Source organism: Berghia stephanieae, chromosome 3, assembly GCF_034508935.2.
Source record: "Berghia stephanieae isolate SIO BIC M18660-M18661 chromosome 3, UCSD_Bste_1.3, whole genome shotgun sequence".
Lineage (NCBI taxonomy): Eukaryota > Metazoa > Mollusca > Gastropoda > Nudibranchia > Aeolidiidae > Berghia > Berghia stephanieae.
Window position 1 is genome coordinate 665432 of NC_088362.1, and position 20000 is coordinate 685431.

General features: G+C 36.4%; 1 protein-coding gene across 1 annotated transcript in view; it reads right to left on the reverse strand.

Annotated features, from left to right (window-relative positions):
- The window catches only part of LOC144966977 (sodium/mannose cotransporter SLC5A10-like), a 66682-nt gene that overhangs the window by 37910 nt on the left and 8772 nt on the right, over positions 1–20000 (reverse strand). Inside the window, exons 2-5 of the mRNA XM_078903672.1 lie at positions 12391–12749; positions 5677–5745; positions 2777–2881; positions 1312–1371 (exon numbers count right to left, since the gene is read on the reverse strand). Coding sequence (XP_078759798.1) covers positions 1312–1371; positions 2777–2881; positions 5677–5745; positions 12391–12492 — 336 coding nt within the window. The 5' untranslated portion in view covers positions 12493–12749. The remainder of the gene's footprint in view (positions 1–1311; positions 1372–2776; positions 2882–5676; positions 5746–12390; positions 12750–20000) is intronic.

Sequence of the window (20000 nt, forward strand, 5' to 3'; positions counted from 1 at the left end):
CATGTGTGTATTGCATAATATGTGACAGTGCTTAACGAAATTCAACATCAGTTCATTTCAGTTAATAGGTGACCTTGAGCAATACAAAATTCAATACTTTTAGATATACTTTTAGAAGAATAAAAATATCATGATTATGAATAAATAGAAAAAAGTCTAAAATGATGTATTTATAGGAAATCTCGAAATTTGTAAAAACAAAAAAGGCATGTTGAACAAACAAACAAAAGAAAGAATAAATATATAAAGGTTAATATTAAGAACTGGTCAAAACTATTCATTCGGCTAGAATCGAAACGATCATCAAAAGTTAAAATAGATTTCTTGAAATGCCCGAGTAACAAATAGTTGTATGACATATAGATTTTAATTAGATTTTGTATTCATGGTGAGGCCATTAAACGTCCAACCACCAGTATAAGTAGATCTATGAGATTTGCTACCACGCATATCAAACCATATTTTACGTAAATTCCAACATTGATTGGTACCCCCCCCCCCCCCCCCCCCCCCCTCCAAAAAAACCCAAACAAAAACAAACAAAAAAAAAACAAAAAAAAAAAAACATCTAGTTCATTTTCCCTGGTTCTTTAAAAAAATATAAATTCATTGCCATTCTATATCCGTGTTTGTTTACTTTCGTTTCAGATTGAAGCTAATTTGTGTGTGTGTGTGTGTGTGTGTGTGTGTATGTATGTGTGTGTGTGGGAGGGGGAGGGGAGGCGGGGGTTCTATGTTTGATGTTTGTTGTGTTTTTGTTTTTGTTTTTTGGGTTTTTTTTTTTTGGCGGGGGGGGGGGGGGGGTTATTATTTTTGTTTTGGTGTTTAGTGTTTGTTTTTACTTTTGGGGGTTTTTTGGTGGGAAAGAAGGAGGGGGGGGGGGGAGTTGTTCCATTTGTTAAATAGTCTTCCATTTGATACTTTGTTCCATGCCTATCCTCATGATCTGACATTTATTTCTGAATTCTGATTTTATTTTCTATTTCATTATATTTATCTCTATGTTCTAACATTTACTTCAACCATCTATTGCTATGTTCTTATGACTATCTTTATCTTAAACTTATTTGTACAATATCGTGTTTATTCTATCCATATCTCTCCTCTTTCATTCGATTATCTTTCATATATTTGTTTTTGGACCATAAAGTTTGATATTTAAAACTCGTTCCAAATTCATGCTCCCTGTTTGTTTCCACAATCTTTCATCGAATTCTAATTCTAATGTTAATATCTATATCCTTATTTCGATCCCCGTGTCATTACTTTAATTCTAAAATTTAATTTGTTTCCATGATATCCCATCCTTACCCCGGAGGCGATGTATACGGGAACAAAGAACCATCCTAAGATCATCAGAATAAAGATGGCCTGAAAAAGAGAGAGTTATAAAGATGGTGAAACATTGAGTTAAACAAAGAGAAGAACTTTTAGAATCGGGGAAGTAATAGGTGATAGTGTTTGTGGTGGTGGTGGTGGTGATGGTGGTGGTGGTGGTGGAGGAGGAGGAGGAGGAGGAGGAGGAAGAAGAAGAAGAAGATGAAGAAGAAGAAGAAGAAGAAGAAGAAGAAGAAGAAGAAGAAGAAGAAGAAGAAGAAGAAGAAGAAGAAAAAGAAGAAGAAGAAGAAGATGGTGATGGGCAGAAGTAAATTATCGCGGCGCATGTACGGAAAGGCAAAGACAATAAATTATTCCGATGAAAAGTGGAAGCAATTGGAGGGGGGGGGGGAGAGAGAGAGAGAGAGAGAGAGAGAGAGAGAGAGAGAGAGAGAGAGAGAGAGAGAGAGAGAAAGAGATTCTATTTAAAATCAAAATGGTCGTAATTTAGTAATTTGAGTTGTCAGATTTTTCTATCGCACTCTTTCAAATTATCTAACTTGAATTTCAATTCCCCTTGTCTAGATAGTCACCAAAACGTTACAGAAGATGTTAGCGTCGAGTCACACGACATTCTCTATAAACTGTGAGCCTCTGGCCCTCAACGTAAAGCCCTAGTATTCTGTCAAAAATACCGTGGGTGGCCAGGGGCAGCCGCGTGATTATAATATGTAAAGATAAAACAAATGATTTCACGCCCTGTAATAGTAACACTGTAAATTGCTTTATCTATGTCATCTTGTATCAACAAGATCAAAATACACAAAGTTTTCTGTGACGACGAATCTTTCCAGCTTTAAATTGACTGTGTCCGTGTAAAGAAATTGAGCTTTTATATAGCGCAATATCCACTAAACGTGCTCAAAGCGCTTTACAAGGAGTCCCTAGCCAACATCAACACTTAACATGTAGGACAGGACATGACGCATGTTAGGCGATATTACAATTTTTTGGACAGAGACAACGCTGTTATCGACCAGGTACTCATTTTACACCTGAGTATGGTGAGAGAATGTGAGTAAACAGTCTTTTCCAAGGACTCAACTATGCGCCGAGCGAGGCTCGAACCCAGGATATTCCGATTCGAAAGCGAGTGCCATACCACTAGACCACATAGCCGTGTAGAGCTGCTGTTTAGAGTTCGAGGCAGTGATTGATCAAAACACCTCGATATCCTCAGGAAAGACAGTTTGCACAATTTCCGCTGTCCATCTACCGGAATCTGTTAAATCTGGCGTCCTATCCAAACGATGGAAAGCAAATATATTGTTAATGTTGATTTAACGCTACAGAAACCATGAGAGACTCTGGCTCTGTGTGCCTAATAGAGCTAAAGGATTACTTGACATTGACCAGTCAAATCTACATAATATATCTACATAGATGGACTAAGACTTACATTGAATTCAAACACTGCAATCCCAATACCAGTGGACGCCCCTGACCCGGCAAGTCCTACAAAATGGCCAGACCCGATGTTACTGGCAAACAACGAGGCACCAACCTGAAAACAACAAATACACAATAAGGAAATTAAGTAGTAGTAGTATGTATGTATTATTATTATTATCATTATTATTATTATTATTATTATTATTATTATTATTATTATTATTATTATTATTATTATTATTATTATTATTATTATTATTAGTATTATGATGATGATGATGATGATGATGATGATGATGATGATGATGATGATCATTATTATTATTATTATTATTATTATTATTATTATTATTATTATTATTATTATTATTATTATTATTAATTATAACAACTTCTTCTTCTTCTAGGTTCCATGCCTGGTCCAGGCTTCGGATACTGCATGAATTATCTCTCTCCATTCCTCCCTGTCTCTTGCTTTTTCAAACAGCTCTTGGATTGTTAGGTTGGTGAAGCCCTTCAGTTGGTCTATGAGTGTTTTTCTTTGTCTCCCCCGGGCGCGTTTACCAGGTATTTTTCCACAACTTGCCAGGTATTCATTCTTATCTTTCCTTACTATGTGTCCGAAAAAGGATAGTTGTCGATCCACTATTAAGGGCATTAGTTTCCTTTGTTGGTATGTTTGTTTTAGCACTTCTTCGTTCGTTTTGTGTGCAGTATACGATATTCTCTGCATTCTTATCAAGCACCACATTTCAAAAGCTTCAATGTTCTTTTGTGTTTCTGCATTTGTAGTCCAGCTTTCGCATCCGTATAACAAGATTGGCCACACGTAGCACTTCAAGACTCGGAATCTAATCCCGAACGACATGTTTGTTTTTCAAAATGTTTCCCAGGTCCATGAAGGCCTGTTTGGCTTGAGTTATTCTTGCTCGTATGTCTCGGTTACATCTTCCATCTGTTGTCACTATTGAACCTAGGTATTTAAAACTTTCTACGTTGGTAAGTTGCTCGTCGTGAATCGTTATATTGCAGGTGTTGTTGTTTTCGGGGTTTTTCTGTATTACCATGCATTCCGTTTTGGTGATATTCACTTCCATTCCCTTGGCTTCACTATCTACTACCACTTTGTCAACAATCTTTTGAAGTTGGATTTCTGATGTTGCAATGAGTACCGTATCGTCTGCGTATCTTATATTATTTATGTTGTGACCTCCTACTTTTATTCCCTCCATATTATTTATGCCCCTCATGATTGTTTCTTGGTATAGATTAAACAGATCTGGTGAGGCAACACACCCTTGACGGACTCCTTTCTTAATAGGAATGGAATTTCCTGTAGAGTTTCCGATTTTGATAGATGCCTGCTGGGTGTAGTATAATGTTTGCATGAGTCTGAGGTCTTTCTCATCAGCGCCAATGGAGTGCAGTTGTTTTAGTATTTCTTCGTGGCGTACTCTATCAAAAGCTTTTTTGTAGTCGACAAAACAGAGGTATAGTGGGGTCTGAACCTGTATAGCTCTTTCACTTAAAACACGGAGGAGGTATATTGCGTTCCTTGTCCCTCTGTCAGGTTGGAATCCATATTGTTCTTCTGCGATTTCGGGGTTAATCTTATTCCTTAGCCTGTTGATAATTATACGCAACAGTATTTTGTTGATGTGGCTTATTAAACTTATAGTTCTAAAATTTTCGCATCTGACTGCACCTGCTTTCTTTGGTATTGCTATGAAAATAGAGTTACAGAGATCTTCTGGAATTTTCCCAGTATTGTATATATTGTTGAATAATATGTGAAGTTCATCAATTGCTAGATCTCCTAGGCTTTTTAATACCTCTACAGATATTTCATCAGGGCCTGTTGCTTTACCATCCCTCATTCGTTCCATGGCATGTTCAATTTCACTTTTGGTGATGTTTGGTCCGCTTAATGGTTCTTTGAATTTCAGTGGTGGTTCATTTCTATTTGGATCATTGTACAGTTCGCCTATGTATTCTACCCATCGGCTTTCTATATGTTGTTCTTCAAATAGCAGTTCCCCTTGTTTGTTTTGGATACAACTTCCTGCTGCTTTGCTTTTCCTTTTCCCTGATAGTTCTTTTATTCTTTGGTGAGCTTGTTGGGGGTTGGGTTTGTATTCTCTTTCGATTTCGCAGTATTTCCAGTCTAGATTATAACAACAATAGGGTTTATTTCTAAAGAACCCACGTTTGTTCAAATGGCAGCTCTAAGTGCGATGACGATGACGATGACGATGATAATGATAGATAAGAAAGAACAGGAGGCGGGGGGAGGGGGGAGGGGTAGAAGGAGGGATCGGACCAAAAACGTATGTAGGTTTGCAATAAGTTGATAGATGTCTATCATAAATATAAATATCTCAGCCTTAAAAACAATGTCCAATCATATCGTGTGAAAAGTTCCCCACATAAATTGACAATTTTACCTAATAGACGTTCTGACTAATAGCCAAAAAATATCAACAGAATCGGGATTTAACTTCATATCAAACACACTCTTGTCACCAGAAATCAATTTATGAAAGATTTGATGAAATTGTGATGAGCAAAATAATAATTTCATGGCTTAACTCCTCACTCAATCCTATAGATTTTTTGTACTGTTCAAAATTGGAAAAAAAATAATAAATGAACATGTACATAGATAGTTTTATTCAACTATTATTAACATGCAAAAACCTAAAAACATTAGCTTTGATACTACGCCTTTAATTTGTCTCAGAAAAATGTAATAAATAGGCATGGGGTAAAAGTAACTGCGGATATAGTCGGTATTAGGGTTGAGTGAGTTAAATTATAACCCCCCCCCCCCCTGTCCTCAACTACTAATAATATCACTTCAATAAGATGGGCACCTATTATGTACAGATGTGAAACGTGTTCACTTACAGGTATCCAATGCATTGATCTGCCAGCCAAAAAGTAGCCTCTGACTGAACCTCTGTTTCTGCATGATGACTGAAAGAGAGAAAGAATGTGTACATGTTAATGGTGTGGATAGAAAAGAAATACTTTGAACAGTTGAAGTAAAGAAATATAATAAACCATACAATGCAATTCAATTCAATTCAAATATTTATTTATTGTCGGCATTTAAAAAATGTTTCATAGATGATGTAGTCAGGCTAATAAAAGCCTTTGACCGACATATAGACATTTTGAATCGCATTTCCACTATAATTGTCCTCGTCAATCAAATACCAAGAATCTTTAAATTGTAGTACCGGTAGCTACATAAACAAAGAAACGCGATGGTGATAAAAATCTGGATACGAATTTCTTTCATGACTGTTGTCTTCTGAAAAAAGACTGGCAATTGAAACATTTCATTTCTTAAATAAATAGATAAATAAATGAACGAATGAATAAATAAATAAATAAATAAATAAATAAATAAATAAATAAATAAATAAATAAATCGTAGACATTTTTGGTTTAAATGATTTTCATTGTATTTATAATTGTATTAATATTTGATGACGTATAACACAACTACCCGTAACAACTAATAAAAATCAACTCAAAGGAGTTTTTGACAATATTGATATTATCTGAAGAATAGAAATGCCCAGTTGGATCCCATTTACCAGGAAGTGGCCGTTTGGCCTCGAAGCCGAAATAACAAAAAATGACCGAGGTCAAGAAGTCCGGTGAATGTAAAAAGGGCAATATTCAGCGACATCTATAGAGTCCTGGCAAGTAGAACAATTGTAGACAGCGAGTGGAATGAAACATGGCCTATAGATGTCGCTGAACATGGCCTATAGATGTCGCTGAACATGGCCCACGGCTACTAGTTCTCCTTCATACTCCATAACACTTAGACATCCTTTGATGTGACCACGATCCAGCACCGTGCATCCACCATCCAGCATTCCATCCGTTCACGGCCCATTAACCTTACCTTGCACATGATCCATACAGATGGTCAAGACTTTGTAAAGCGCTTTGGGCACATTTAGTGGATATTGCGCTATATAAAAGACTACGACATAGATAACACGGGTAGTCTGTGATTCCGTGTACCCTATCGTAGCCATCGTTATGTTATAGCCTGACACTGAAATCCAAAAGGACCGGCAGTTTGACATCATTATTTGGTTTTTGCACCGCTTAGTGAGTTGTCGTTAGTAGAGCTCATGGAAACAAGTGGTCCCATTGGTTGAACTGTTGAATACAACTCACGATTTGTTTTCTTTTGTGGCAAAAGACTGGCATTTTGACGTTATTTTTTGGTCAGTGTCAGGCCATAACTTGACGAAGGCTACGATCCTATGGAGGGAGCATTCAAAGCTCTTGGCATGTGACACCGACGCTCTGTGGTGTGACGTGTAATAACGTGTGTGGTTTATGGAGGGTCCTCGATGCCTCGTCCTACTTATTAACTGTTGCTGTCGGCTAGGCTAGGGACCCCGACCATTTTACTACATGGTCAATTGGATTCAGTAGTCTGATGTCACGCCGCCCGGCAACGGCGGCCATCTTGGTTCTAAACAAAGAAAATCATTATTTTTTATTCTTTATGCTGGCTAGAACTTTTCATATGCCTTGTGATCAGAATGTGTAAAAGTCAAAACATGATCAAATTTATGGGGTTTTTTACTCCTCTGGATACGATTTTATGCTCGCCGGAGAAATATTTCATAAGGGCGTCCTCCATTGTTCCGATAGTTTAGAGCCAGTGGTACTAAGTTACCATGCGCCATTAGGAAGGAAGTGACGTTATGACTGTTGAAGAGTATTGTACTGTAAATCCTCTGTCATCGCAGCCTTCATCAGGTCTCACTAACAAGACATTTTATCTATAATATTCGACCGTAACCATCGTTAAGGTATAGCCTGACACTGACCAAAAAAATGACGTCAAAATGCCAGTCTTTTGCCACAAAAGAAAACAAATCGTGAGTTGTATTCAATAGCTCAACCAATGAAATGACTTGTTTCCACGAGCTCTACTAACGACAACTCACTAAGCGGTGCAAAAACCAAATAATGACGTCAAATGCCAGTCCTTTTGGGTTTCAGTGTCGTCAGGCGATAACTTAACGATGGCTACGATTCACCACCATATAGATAGATCGAAGTTGACGTCACTCAGGTCTTTGTTATTGTTTTTTTTTTTTTTTTTTTTTTTTTTTTATTGTCATACGTGTTTATGAGTAATTCTCACTAAACTGAATAAACCAGACTATAAACGATCATAGTTACACAGAGTTTTGTATGTTGGTCCGTTATATTTCCGGATAGCAATGTTGTGAGCTTCTTAGCCAAGCGCATTCTATCTATAGGGATTAGGGATGAGAGAAAGATAATATTATGGAAAAGGGGGTGGGGTGGAATAAATGGAACAGGTCTCTTGTGAAGAGAAGAGAGTCTTTGTGTCCCAAGTCAGTTAAATCACCAACCGACTTGGCTGAAATTTAATCCAGTGGCGGGACCCCCCCGTGAACTTCATGGTTGAACGACCCCGACGTGACCCCTTGTTATGTCTTGCTTTGGCTAAGCAGAATGCTGATGACTTCTCGCAAATATCATCCACGGTTGTTTCGCTTGAGCTGAGATCACTGTAACTTCCTATCGCGTTGTTTACATTAGAGAGAGAGAGAGAGAGAGAGAGAGAGAGAGAGAGAGAGGGGGGGGGGGTTCGTTTTATCGTGTATTCATTGTAAAGTGGAAGGAGGGTGGGGGTCTTTTAAGACAATAAACAATGTGGGTGAACGCAAAGAAAAAGGGGAGGAGAGTTCAATAGCTGACAATTGACCACAAGGGGATGTGATAACTAGTGACATGTCCTAAATAACTTGAAGTTGCAGCTCATGGAAGAAGATTCAAAAATATGATCTCATGTAAGCCATTACAAATTAAGCCCCACCCGCTCCTCTTCAATCTGTCATCTGACTCAAAATGGAAACAATGCAACAAATGATTTGACCAGTCCCAATTTTAAAATTGCAATCTCATTGGTCAATATGTTTCCCATTGATTGACTTTGACTTCTTTTGAAACGAAGGGCTTTCTTATACTATCACTACCTATTATATATATATATATATATATTATAATATATATATTATAATTTTATAAATACAAGACTGACTGACTTAAGGCCTTTCGCTTCCTAATCATCCGATGGGACGCCTCGGCTGCCTCTCTAATCATCCGTGTCATTTCCTTCCACTGTTCACGGTCTTTTGCTGTGGATGCTAATTTCATAAGGTCTTCCTTTGATTTTAATTCTTTGTTATTTCGAAGGCATTTTAGGTCTCTGTTTAGGACAGTATAAATTGAAGTGGGTGGTCTACCTTGATATTTCTTGTGTCCAGATGGGGTGAAAAAAGTATTCATGGCTTTATTAACTGATATATTTACATCTCTTCTGAGTATATGCCCAAAATCCCGCCATCTTGCCTCCAGCATTTGAATGGATAAGGGTCTTTCATTGCATTTTTCATACAGTGTTTTATTGCTTATTTTTGTGGGGTATCGTGTATTCAGGACTCTTTTCAGTTGTTTTCTATGGAATCTGTCTAATCTTTGCTCTTCGGTTCCAGTCAGTGCCCATGTTCCATAGTTGTACATAAGCACGGATTTTACAAGGGTTGTGTATAATTTGATTTTAGAATTTAATTTTATTTTATCTTTTCTAATCCATATATGTAATAATTTATTGAGTGCAGCCGTCGATAAACTTTTTCTTCTTTCCAAGTCTTCCTTGTCTCCTATTAATGATCCTACTTTTTTCGTGGCTCTCCATCCATCTTTCTTCCTTGACAGTAATGTTACATCTGTTGTTGTCACTGTTTACGTACAGTTAGTTGGTGATTTTGTAAGGCTCTTTGGATGTCATTTACATTGACTTGTTTGATATATATATATATATATATATATATATATATATATATATATATATATATATTGGAAGTATAATTCCAATATTTTATTTATACATTGACTGCTCTTTCAATATTAAAGTCCAGCACTTTTATATCGTTTTTGTTCTCTCTCTCTCTCTCTCTCTCTCTCTCTCTCTCTCTCTCTCTCTCTCTCTCCCTCCTCTCTCCTCTCTCTCCCTCTCTCTCCACTCTCTCTCTTTCCTCTCTCTCTCATATAGTGATTATATATTATATTATATATATTATTATTATATTATAAATGTATGTGTGTGTTTGTGTGTGTGTAAGTGTATGTGTGTGTGCCAACACTATCAACTCCACATCAGCACACAGAGACCTGAAGATTTAAAATATGGTAATGTATGTAATGTGTGGAATCGTATTACCGATCACCCTGTCACTGCCAGTGTACCATTCCATATTATATCAACAGCGAACACATTCATAGTTTATGGCCATTTCATTACACATAGTATAGTCATTGTATGTCATATATTATAAGCTCAGAAAAATACAGACATAACAGAATGTTTTATCAATCCACACACAATTCAAGACATGTTTATCAGTTGCCAAATTTTAGTTATTCTCATATCAGTCTGGCATTGTATTATTTTTTATTATTATTATTATTTTCTTTCGGGAAGGGGGGGGGGGGGCGGTCGTCGGGGTGTCATTTTAGCAGTTACACGTCTGGTCGTTTCTTCCCAAGACACGAGACCCAGGTCCCATTATTATTATTATTATTATTATTATTATTATTATTATTATTATTATTATTATTATTATTATTATTATTATTATTATATTATTATATTATTATTATTATTATTATTATTATTATTATTATTATTATTATCATTATTATTATTATTATTATTATTATTATTATTATTATTATTATTATTGTTATTATTATTATTAATATCATTATTATTATTATATTATTATTATTATTATTATTATTATTATTATTATTATTATATTATTATTATATTATTATTATTATTGTTTAAAGAAACAGAATTCATTCTCCTGAATCAAGGAATTCATTTTAATTGAAATTTGATAAATTAAGCTGTGAATTTATCTTTAACTCCTTCAAATAATGTTTAGAGTTGATTGGTCAAATATACAAGTGAAAAAAGAAAGAAATTGATCTCCCAGGTCTCTCAATGGATGATTGTCGGTAACTTCGATAGACAAACAACCATAGACGTCTTGTCCTCTAACACATTTGGCTTGTTATCAAAATGAATGTGTTTTAAAGTGGTTTGGTTAGCTGTCATGTTAACTGTATGGATTGGATCCATGAAATAGCCACTGTGTGTGTGTGTGTGTGTGTGTGTGTGTGTGTGTGTGTGTGTGTGTTTGCACCTTTTATCTTATCATGAAATTCTATTGAAAACCGTATCAAACGATATTTTTATATTAACCTTTTTGTTAACGTTTATTTGCCCTACCACTCATTTTTTTTCTTTTATTGTTGTCATTTTTAAGTGCAATCCACATTCTTATCTACCTACTCATTTCTCTCCTTGACTAGCATTAAGGCTATTGATGTTATGCGTTTATGCAAAATACTCATGTCATCCGCCAGCCGGATATAACGTAAGTTTTTATCTACCGACATGCAAAACTGTGTGTAATGTTGAACGTCAAGATCGAAGATGACGCCACTCAGGTCTTTGTTATTGTTTTTTGCCATCCGCGTTTATGAGTAATGCTCACTGAACTGTATTAACCCGACTATAAACGTTCATGGATACACACAGTTTTGTGTGTTGGTCCGTTATACTTCCGGATGGCAATGTTGTGAGTTTCTTAGCCAAGCTCATACTATTTATAGTCTGATAGAATTTAGTGAGAACTACTCACAAAAATGGCTGATCTGACTATAAACAATACAAGAACTGAGTGATGTCAAGTTCGTACCTTCTCATTTGTTTCACGACTCGTGTCTCCCTCCAGGTCCATTTTTATTCATCCTCAGTCCTCTCATGGATTTTAATGAACATTATCAGAAATATTTCGACTATCAATGATATCGAGCAGTGCCTAGTTATTTTGCTCCCATCAGATTTAAAGAATGTACGACTTTCGGCTACATACAAACACATCCCATAGACCACCGCTACCGAATGAAGTTTGAACATTTTACTTGGAGAATGGGAGCGATCTATATTCATGTTTTCGTCCAACCTAGTCATCAATCACATGATTTGTTGCTGTCCAACGATTGGATATTTCTTCAGTAATGTAAACACGCTGCTTTGTTTATGAACTTTGTAAACATACCCATGTGTCAAGCTGAACAAAATGAACAATCGTGATTTTAGATATTTCAAACACTGCGAACACTTTTCACTATGTGGGTCATTTTGAGCACATATTCCATGACAATGGCAAGCTACATCATAAGATGACTGAAAATTGGTCCCTTCTTCATGACAATGGCAAGACACCTCATAAGATGACTGAAAATTGGTCCCTTCTTCATGACAATGGCAAGCTACATCATAAGATGACTTGAATTCCTTAGATTTTATACGATATTGAAATGCGAATCCCCATTATGTTTTAAAATGTTTTGTTTTATTTTAAACAATAAATAATTACCAGTCACGCGAGTTTTGCCATAAGCTTTTTTTTATTTAATATCCCTGACAATGTTTACATGCTAAATAATTAAATAAAAATTCACACTTACGATTATTCCCACAGCGATGACGATGACAAAGTACGCTCCGATGACCACCCAGTCTCCCCAATGAAGTGATGACTCATCAATGTTATCATCCCCGGATACCATTTTTCCTCAAAGACGAAATTTACACACGACAAAAATAATACTGAGCAAGAAATCCTTACAATCTTAGTCCAGAATTTTGTCAGGATTGCGTTGGTGGTTTGGAGACAAAAAAAAGGGTCAATTATTAGGGGGCGTGTATCATTTCCCACCTTGGAAACCTGTTTCTTCTATCTTGATATGGATCTCAATGTCTTCCCTTTTTTATCCCTGAAGTCGCTGAATGGAAAACTCCGTCGTCACGCTTAGCTGCGCAAGACCTGTATATATGGGAAGATAAAAATTCTAAATATTAAAAAGGGCGATAAAAGTAATAGTTTATTCCATTCATGCATAACGATTATCATTTTCCAAACTTTAAAATCATTCAAATATATTTTCAGTACAATATTACACAATAATATGATTATAGCGTGTATTCAGTCGATCAATATGTGTGTCTGTGTGATTGAATGTGTAGGTACCTTTGTGACTGTCACGTCCATATAGATATGAGGCGACGGCTCCTCATGGAGAACTTAATATAATAATAATAATAATAATAATAATAATAATAATAATAATAATAATAATAATAATAATAATAATAATAATAATAATAATAATAATAATAATAATAAATAATAATAATAATAATAATAATAATAATAATATAATAATAATAATAATAATAATAATAATAATAATAATAATAATAATAATTAATAATAATAATATAATATAATAATAATAATAATAATATAATAATAATAATAATATAATAAAATAATAATAATAATAATAATAATAATAATATAATAATAATAATAATAATAATAATAATAATAATAATAATAATAATAATAATAATAATAATAATAATAATAATAATAATATAATAATAATAATAATATAATAATAATAATAATAATAATAATAATAATAATAATAATAATAATAATAATAATAAAATAATATGAAAATAAATAAATAAATAAACAAATAAATCTTTATTGTCGACAAAATGGAAAAATTTCCGTGGTTTACGTTGGTTTTAGAATTATATCTGATTACAGATGCATTGATGTTATGCGTATTTGAAAATTACTCACATCTCCATCGGGGTATAACATACTAACACACACAACTGTGTAACCTCGAACGTTATAGTCTGGTTGATATAATTTAGTGATAAGTTAATTATACAATTGGCTGTCTACAAGCAATGACGACGGGTGGAATGACGTTAACTTCATTCCTTCTATTGATGCTCCGTTTTAAAGTAAAATCCTTACAAATCCGCCAGCCAGAAATAACGCTCCAGCCCACAAATCTACATGGAACCTTGAACGTTTATAGGCTGATATAATTTAATGAGAACTAATCACAAAATGGGTTTCTAAAGACAATAACAAAGAGATGAGTGACGTCAAATTGGTTCCTTCTGTACATATCCAAAAACTTTACTCACTCCAAAAAACACGGACATTACCTGGGGAATGTCGAAATTACCCCCCCCCCCCCCTTAAAATTTTACAAAATGACAGGTATTGAAGCGGATTTCGTAAACCGTAATTTTACGTATGAAAAAAAAAATTCCATCTGTTTTTTTAAATTGGAAAGTAGGTGAAACAGAAAGAAAATTTATCAGCGGTTAAGATGACATCAATTCAATCATGTTTCAATTTTTTTGTCTCCTAAAACATAAATTTAGGCGAAAAACAGGTTTGAACGTAGGCTCTCTAGGAATGTCGACTTTTGGGCCGGCCAGTGTTGAAATTCGGGCCCCCTTCCTTCATGCCGAAATGATTTAATTATAAGACGAAGTCCGAGAGTTGTGTACGAGTCTCCAACGGAACACGCCTGTCCCGACTTCCGGAACGAATTGGATTCAATAGTCTGATGTCACGTCGCCCAGTAACGGTGGCCATCGTGGTTCTAAACAAAGAAAATCGGTACTTTTTTTATTCTTCATGCTGGCTAGAACTTTTCATATGTCTTGTGATCAGAATGTGTGAAAGTCAAAACATGATCAGATTTATAATGTTATTTTCCCTCTGGATACGCTTTTATGCTCGTCGGAGAAATAATATTTCATACGGGCGTCCGCCATTGTTCCGATAGTTTAGAGTCATTTGCTAAGTTGCCATGCGTCATTACGAGGGAAGTGACGTCACGACTGTTGAAGCGTATTTAGTTGTGTTTAAGTAAAACTCGCCACAACAACACCAACACACAAAACTGTATCCATGTGGAATTAAACGTTTTAAGCCAATTACACAACTGTCGGTCTAAAAAAAAAACATAATACATCGAGAATGGAGATTATAAACTGCATCCCCATGATAACTTGGTTTCGCGTATTTTAAAACCGAGTTGTACATTGTGTTTTCATACATAAATACGCGCAATCTATAGAGATCTATTGCTAATTAAAGTATTGAAGCTCGACAGAAAGTACGGCCATCATCAAATGGGATCGTGTATAATTGATTATTCATAGCACTATTGCATTTGATCAATTTATAGTCACAATACCGAGACCGAACTCTCTCTCTCTCTCTCTCTCTCTCTCTCTCTCTCTCTCTCTCTCTCTCTCTCTCTCTTTTTTTTTTTTTTTTTTTAATTTTTTTTTTCGCTCACTCGTAAAATACAACGGCGTTTTATACGCTCAAAGCAATTTCCTTCCTATCTAAAAAACAAACCCCTGCTTCTTTAACAATTGGTCTTTAGAAATAGGCTCTTTATTTGTCTTGCAAAGACTTGACTAACGTAACATAGGAAAGAAGTATTGCCCAGCAGGGATGATCCTTTTTGTAGTTTGCTAGAAATAAGTTTGAGAGAAAGAGAGAGAGAGAGAGAGAGAGAGAGAGAGAGAGAGAGAGTCCGTACGGTACGGTACGCATGATGAAATTTGGCTTCTTTGAATTTTTCCCTATGCAGCCTGCCATAACTATCATTGTCAACACAAACTCTCTGTCTCCGGAGGTACCTACTATGTTGAAAACAGCCGTAGTGTGTCCCCTATAAAGAAATCGACCCTTGGCAAAGACCAACTTGAAACTGTAGGCCTTGTGTCCAATATTACTTCATTGTCTAAAATAACTAAAATAGTGGTTTAGCAACACATAGATAATAATTCATTCCTTTTCGTATTTTAACTTACTTTTGCCAGGATGAATCAAATCACGTGACTGTAGACTGATAGACTACGATAATGTCCATTGTCGACTGTCAATTCTATAATTAGGACAATGGAAGTTTCATTGAAACTCAAATAAATTAACCAAAAAAAAAAAAAAAAAAAAAAAAAACAAAACAAACAAAAGAGAAAGTGTGTTCTGATGAATCACATTATTTCAGTCAGTTACATTGCCAGCTGAATAACTTTTGTCTCCACTATACTTTCTAAATATTTTTTGTTTGGTTGTTCTTTGACGCAAACCCTTTGATTTCGAGTCTCCGTTCACTCACAACTCGCGAGTCGATTATGTTCTTTTTTTTTTTTTCAAAAGTTTTTACTCACAGAAATGTGTACTTTCGACGATCTGCACTTATCTTATGGTTGTTTAAAGCCAGTGTCAATAGTAACAGGACACTTTTTGCCTCTGTCATTCGTAACCGACGTATTTTCCTTCCGAATGGAAGCTCTCTCAATCTAAAAATAGCTGCTATCTAGCCAATGCCATAATGTATCCTAGTAACTAGTCTCAGACTAAACTTGAAGTCCCGCCTCATCAAATGACTTATTGTCTGATTCATATAATGAAAACTAATAATATACTAACAGGTTGCTGGCTGTTTATTTAAGGCGGCATGGATCGAAAACATTCTCTCACCGTACTCAGGTGTAAAATGAGTATCTGACCGGAAGCAGTGTTGTCTGTGTTGGAGGAAAATATTATCTCGCCCAACAGGCATCATGTCTCGTCTTCATGTTGCTATTGGCTTAGGAGCCCTTTTTAAGTGTCTTGAGCTCACTCAGTGGATATTGCGCAATATCAATGTTCTAGTGGGTTTTTTTTTTAGAATGTGTGTAAATTGTGTGTAAAACGGGGGGGGGGGAGGGGGGGCGTATGTGGTTGAATTTTAAAGAGATGTACTCGCGTAACTGGCATTTGCGATGGATATATTCAAAAGAGGTCCATTTGTCGATTTTCATCTAGAGAAAAGAATTGTCTATCACCCGATCATTGAAGTCTATGGATCCTTTTATAGTTGTTTTGGTATGGATTGTGATACACGTCTGTTCATTGAGATTTGTGAATATCATTTTTTTTAAAGAACAACATGACAACAGCAATTAGACTGCCATATAAAATTTCTTCCTTCGAATATCAACTGTGATAACAGTCATTAAAAGAAGGAATAGAAAATCTAACCTCAATGCACTACTTATCTACTCCAAAGACAATAACATACACAACTAAAGTTGAACTGCTGTGTGTGTCAGGTTAATGAATGGACTGGGATTCTATTTATAGCATCAAGGGACTCTACTCGGGGAATGATTTGTGTAATATTCTTTATTGATGATTAAAATCCATTTGAGCAAAACGAATAGCATAAGATCTATATTTATTGACATTTTCTTCATCCGTATGGTTTGATTACAACAAACCTGTTCATCCAATGATAAAACTGATATGGTTTTGATTTTTCCCAAGTCAGGCCTCAAGGTGTGAAAAACTAAATTTGTCGGCCTGACCTAATTATTTTGGCAGTAATGAGTATCAGTTGTTTGTGGGGGGAGGTGGATAACCGTGGTTTTAAAACAGAAGAAAACAGTATTTTATATAAACTAGGGCGGCCTGTTGACTTTTTTGCTCATGGTAGCATAGCCTTCGTACAGTACGTACAGGAACCTACCATGGCTAGTGAGGCAGGAGAGATGTGCGAGTGTTAACGAAAAGCAGCATATGCAAAAATTGAGACAAAAAGTAGTATCTGCTAAATTTGAAAAATATAGGGCGGCACAAAACAACTTTGCTCAATAGACGGACCGCCAGTGACTGACAGACTGTTTAAAAATAAAAACAAATAGCCGAATGAGGTCACTTCTTTCCATATTTGTAAACAGTGTAAAATTTCAACCCATCAAAACATAATGTGCATTAACTTTGAAGGATGTAGAGTCTATGTGTGTATTGAAACTGAGTCACGTTTGTTTTCAATCGGCGTATTGTTGCAGCTTCCTCGCTTCCTGTATAGATAGTATGCAGATGACGTCACTCAGGCCTTTGTTATTGTTTTTGCCATCCGCGTTTATGAGTTGTTCTCACTAAACTGTATTAACCAGACTATAAAAGTTCATGGTTACACAGAGTTTGTGTGTTGGTCCGTTATACTTCCGGATGGCAATGTTGTGAACTCCTTGGCCAAGCGCATTCTATCTATAGATGGTTCGAAGATGACGTCAATCAAGTCTTTGTTATTGTTTTTTGCCATCCGCGTGTATGAGTAATGCTCACTGAACTGTATTAACCCGACTATAAACGTTTATGGATACACACAGTTTTGTGTGTTGATCCGCTATACTTCCGGATGGCAATGTTATGAGCTTCTTAGTCAAGCGCATACTATCTATACAATCACGCCGCAAAACTGATTCAGAATTTTTAAATGGTCAAAGTGCAATTGACCCAAACCGGTAATAATGTTAACGAACTGGCTAATTTTCATTGCAGATCGTAGTCTGGATTTCCACGTTGTCGACAGAGAGAGAGAGAGAGAGAGAGAGAGAGAGAAGAGAAGAGAGAGAGGAGAGAGAGAAAGGGAAGAGAAAGAGAGAGAGAGAGAGAGAGAGAGAGAAAGGGAAGAGAAGAGAGAGAGAGAGGAGAGAGAGAGAGAGAGAAGGAGAGAGAGAGAGAGAGAGAGAGAGAGAGAGAGAGAGAGAGAAAGGGAAGAGAAGAGAGAGAGAGAAAGAGAGAGAGAGAGAGAGAGAGAGAGAGAGAAGGGGAAGAGAAGAGAGAGAGAAAGAGAGAGAGAGAGAGAAAGGGAAGAGAAGAGAGAGAGAGAGAGAATGAGAGAGAGAGAGAAAGGGAAGAGAAGAGAGAGAGAGAGAGAAAGAGAGAGAGAGAGGAGAGAAGAGAGAGAGAGAGAGAGAGAGAGAGAGAGAGAGAGAGAGAGACCCTCGCCCGTTGTGTTATTGATATAGATAAGACCGGCACTGATATTGACACAAGACATGATAACCTCCTATTCCAAACAACAATAAACGACAACAACCATAGGACATGTCGACAACAACGACCTCAACAAATAAACCACGCTACATTAAGATAATAAAACAACACGAACTATGCACGATAACATAAATCAATTTAAAACCAATCGTCGCATGGAATGCTCCTATAATTTATACGGAGTGTCTATTCGTACTTATTTACTTACTTATTTACTTACTAACTTACTTACATAATTACTTACTTACTTTCTTACTTACTTACTTACTTACTTACTTACTTACTTACTTACTTACTTGCTTACTTAGTTTCTTACTTACGAATAACGAAAACGACCGAATCTGCTATTCGCAGTACTACTGAATTCAATCCCTCGTGGGGGCGGGGACGTACACTCCTCTAAGCTTGGTGAGAAGTTGCCAGGCTTTGATACCAGTAAGAGGAGACACTGGGTGGCTGCGAATCGGCTTCGGTCGAGGAGCTGCTTAACGGCAAGTGCGCTTCATCGGTGGGGTCTTTCTACTTGTCCAACACGTACCCGCTATGGGCAAGAACCTGAGACGGCAGAGCATCTAGTCGAACGGTGTGTTGTGACGATGCTACCCGGCGGGTTTGCGACGGTGCATGAGTGCGGACCAGACTTTGCTGATTGGGTCGATCGTCATAACATAGTAGTGTGAGAACCATAAGAGGCTGCTGCTGATTGGGTCGATCGTCATAACATAGTAGTGGGAGAACCATAAGAGGCTGCTGCTGATTGGGTCGATCGTCATAAAATAGTAGTGTGAGAACCATAAGAGGCTGCTGCTGATTGGGTCGATCGTCATAACATAATAGTAGTGTGAGAACCATAAGAGGCTGCTGCTGATTGGGTCGATCGTCATAACATAGTAGTGTGAGAACCATAAGAGGCTGCTGCTGATTGGGTCGATCGTCATAACATAGTAGTGTGAGAACCATAAGAGGCTGCTGCTGATTGGGTCGATCGTCATAACATAGTAGTGTGAGAACCATAAGAGGCTGCTGCTGATTGGGTCGATCGTCATAACATAGTAGTGTGAGAACCATAAGAGGCTGCTGCTGATTGGGTCGATCGTCATAACATAAGTAGTGTGAGAACCATAAGAGGCTGCTGCTGATTGGGTCGATCGTCATAACATAGTAGTGTGAGAACCATAAGAGGCTGCTGCTGATTGGGTCGATCGTCATAACATAGTAGTGTGAGAACCATAAGAGGCTGCTGCTGATTGGGTCGATCGTCATAACATAGTAGTGTGAGAACCATAAGAGGCTGCTGCTGATTGGGTCGATCGTCATAACATAGTAGTGTGAGAACCATAAGAGACT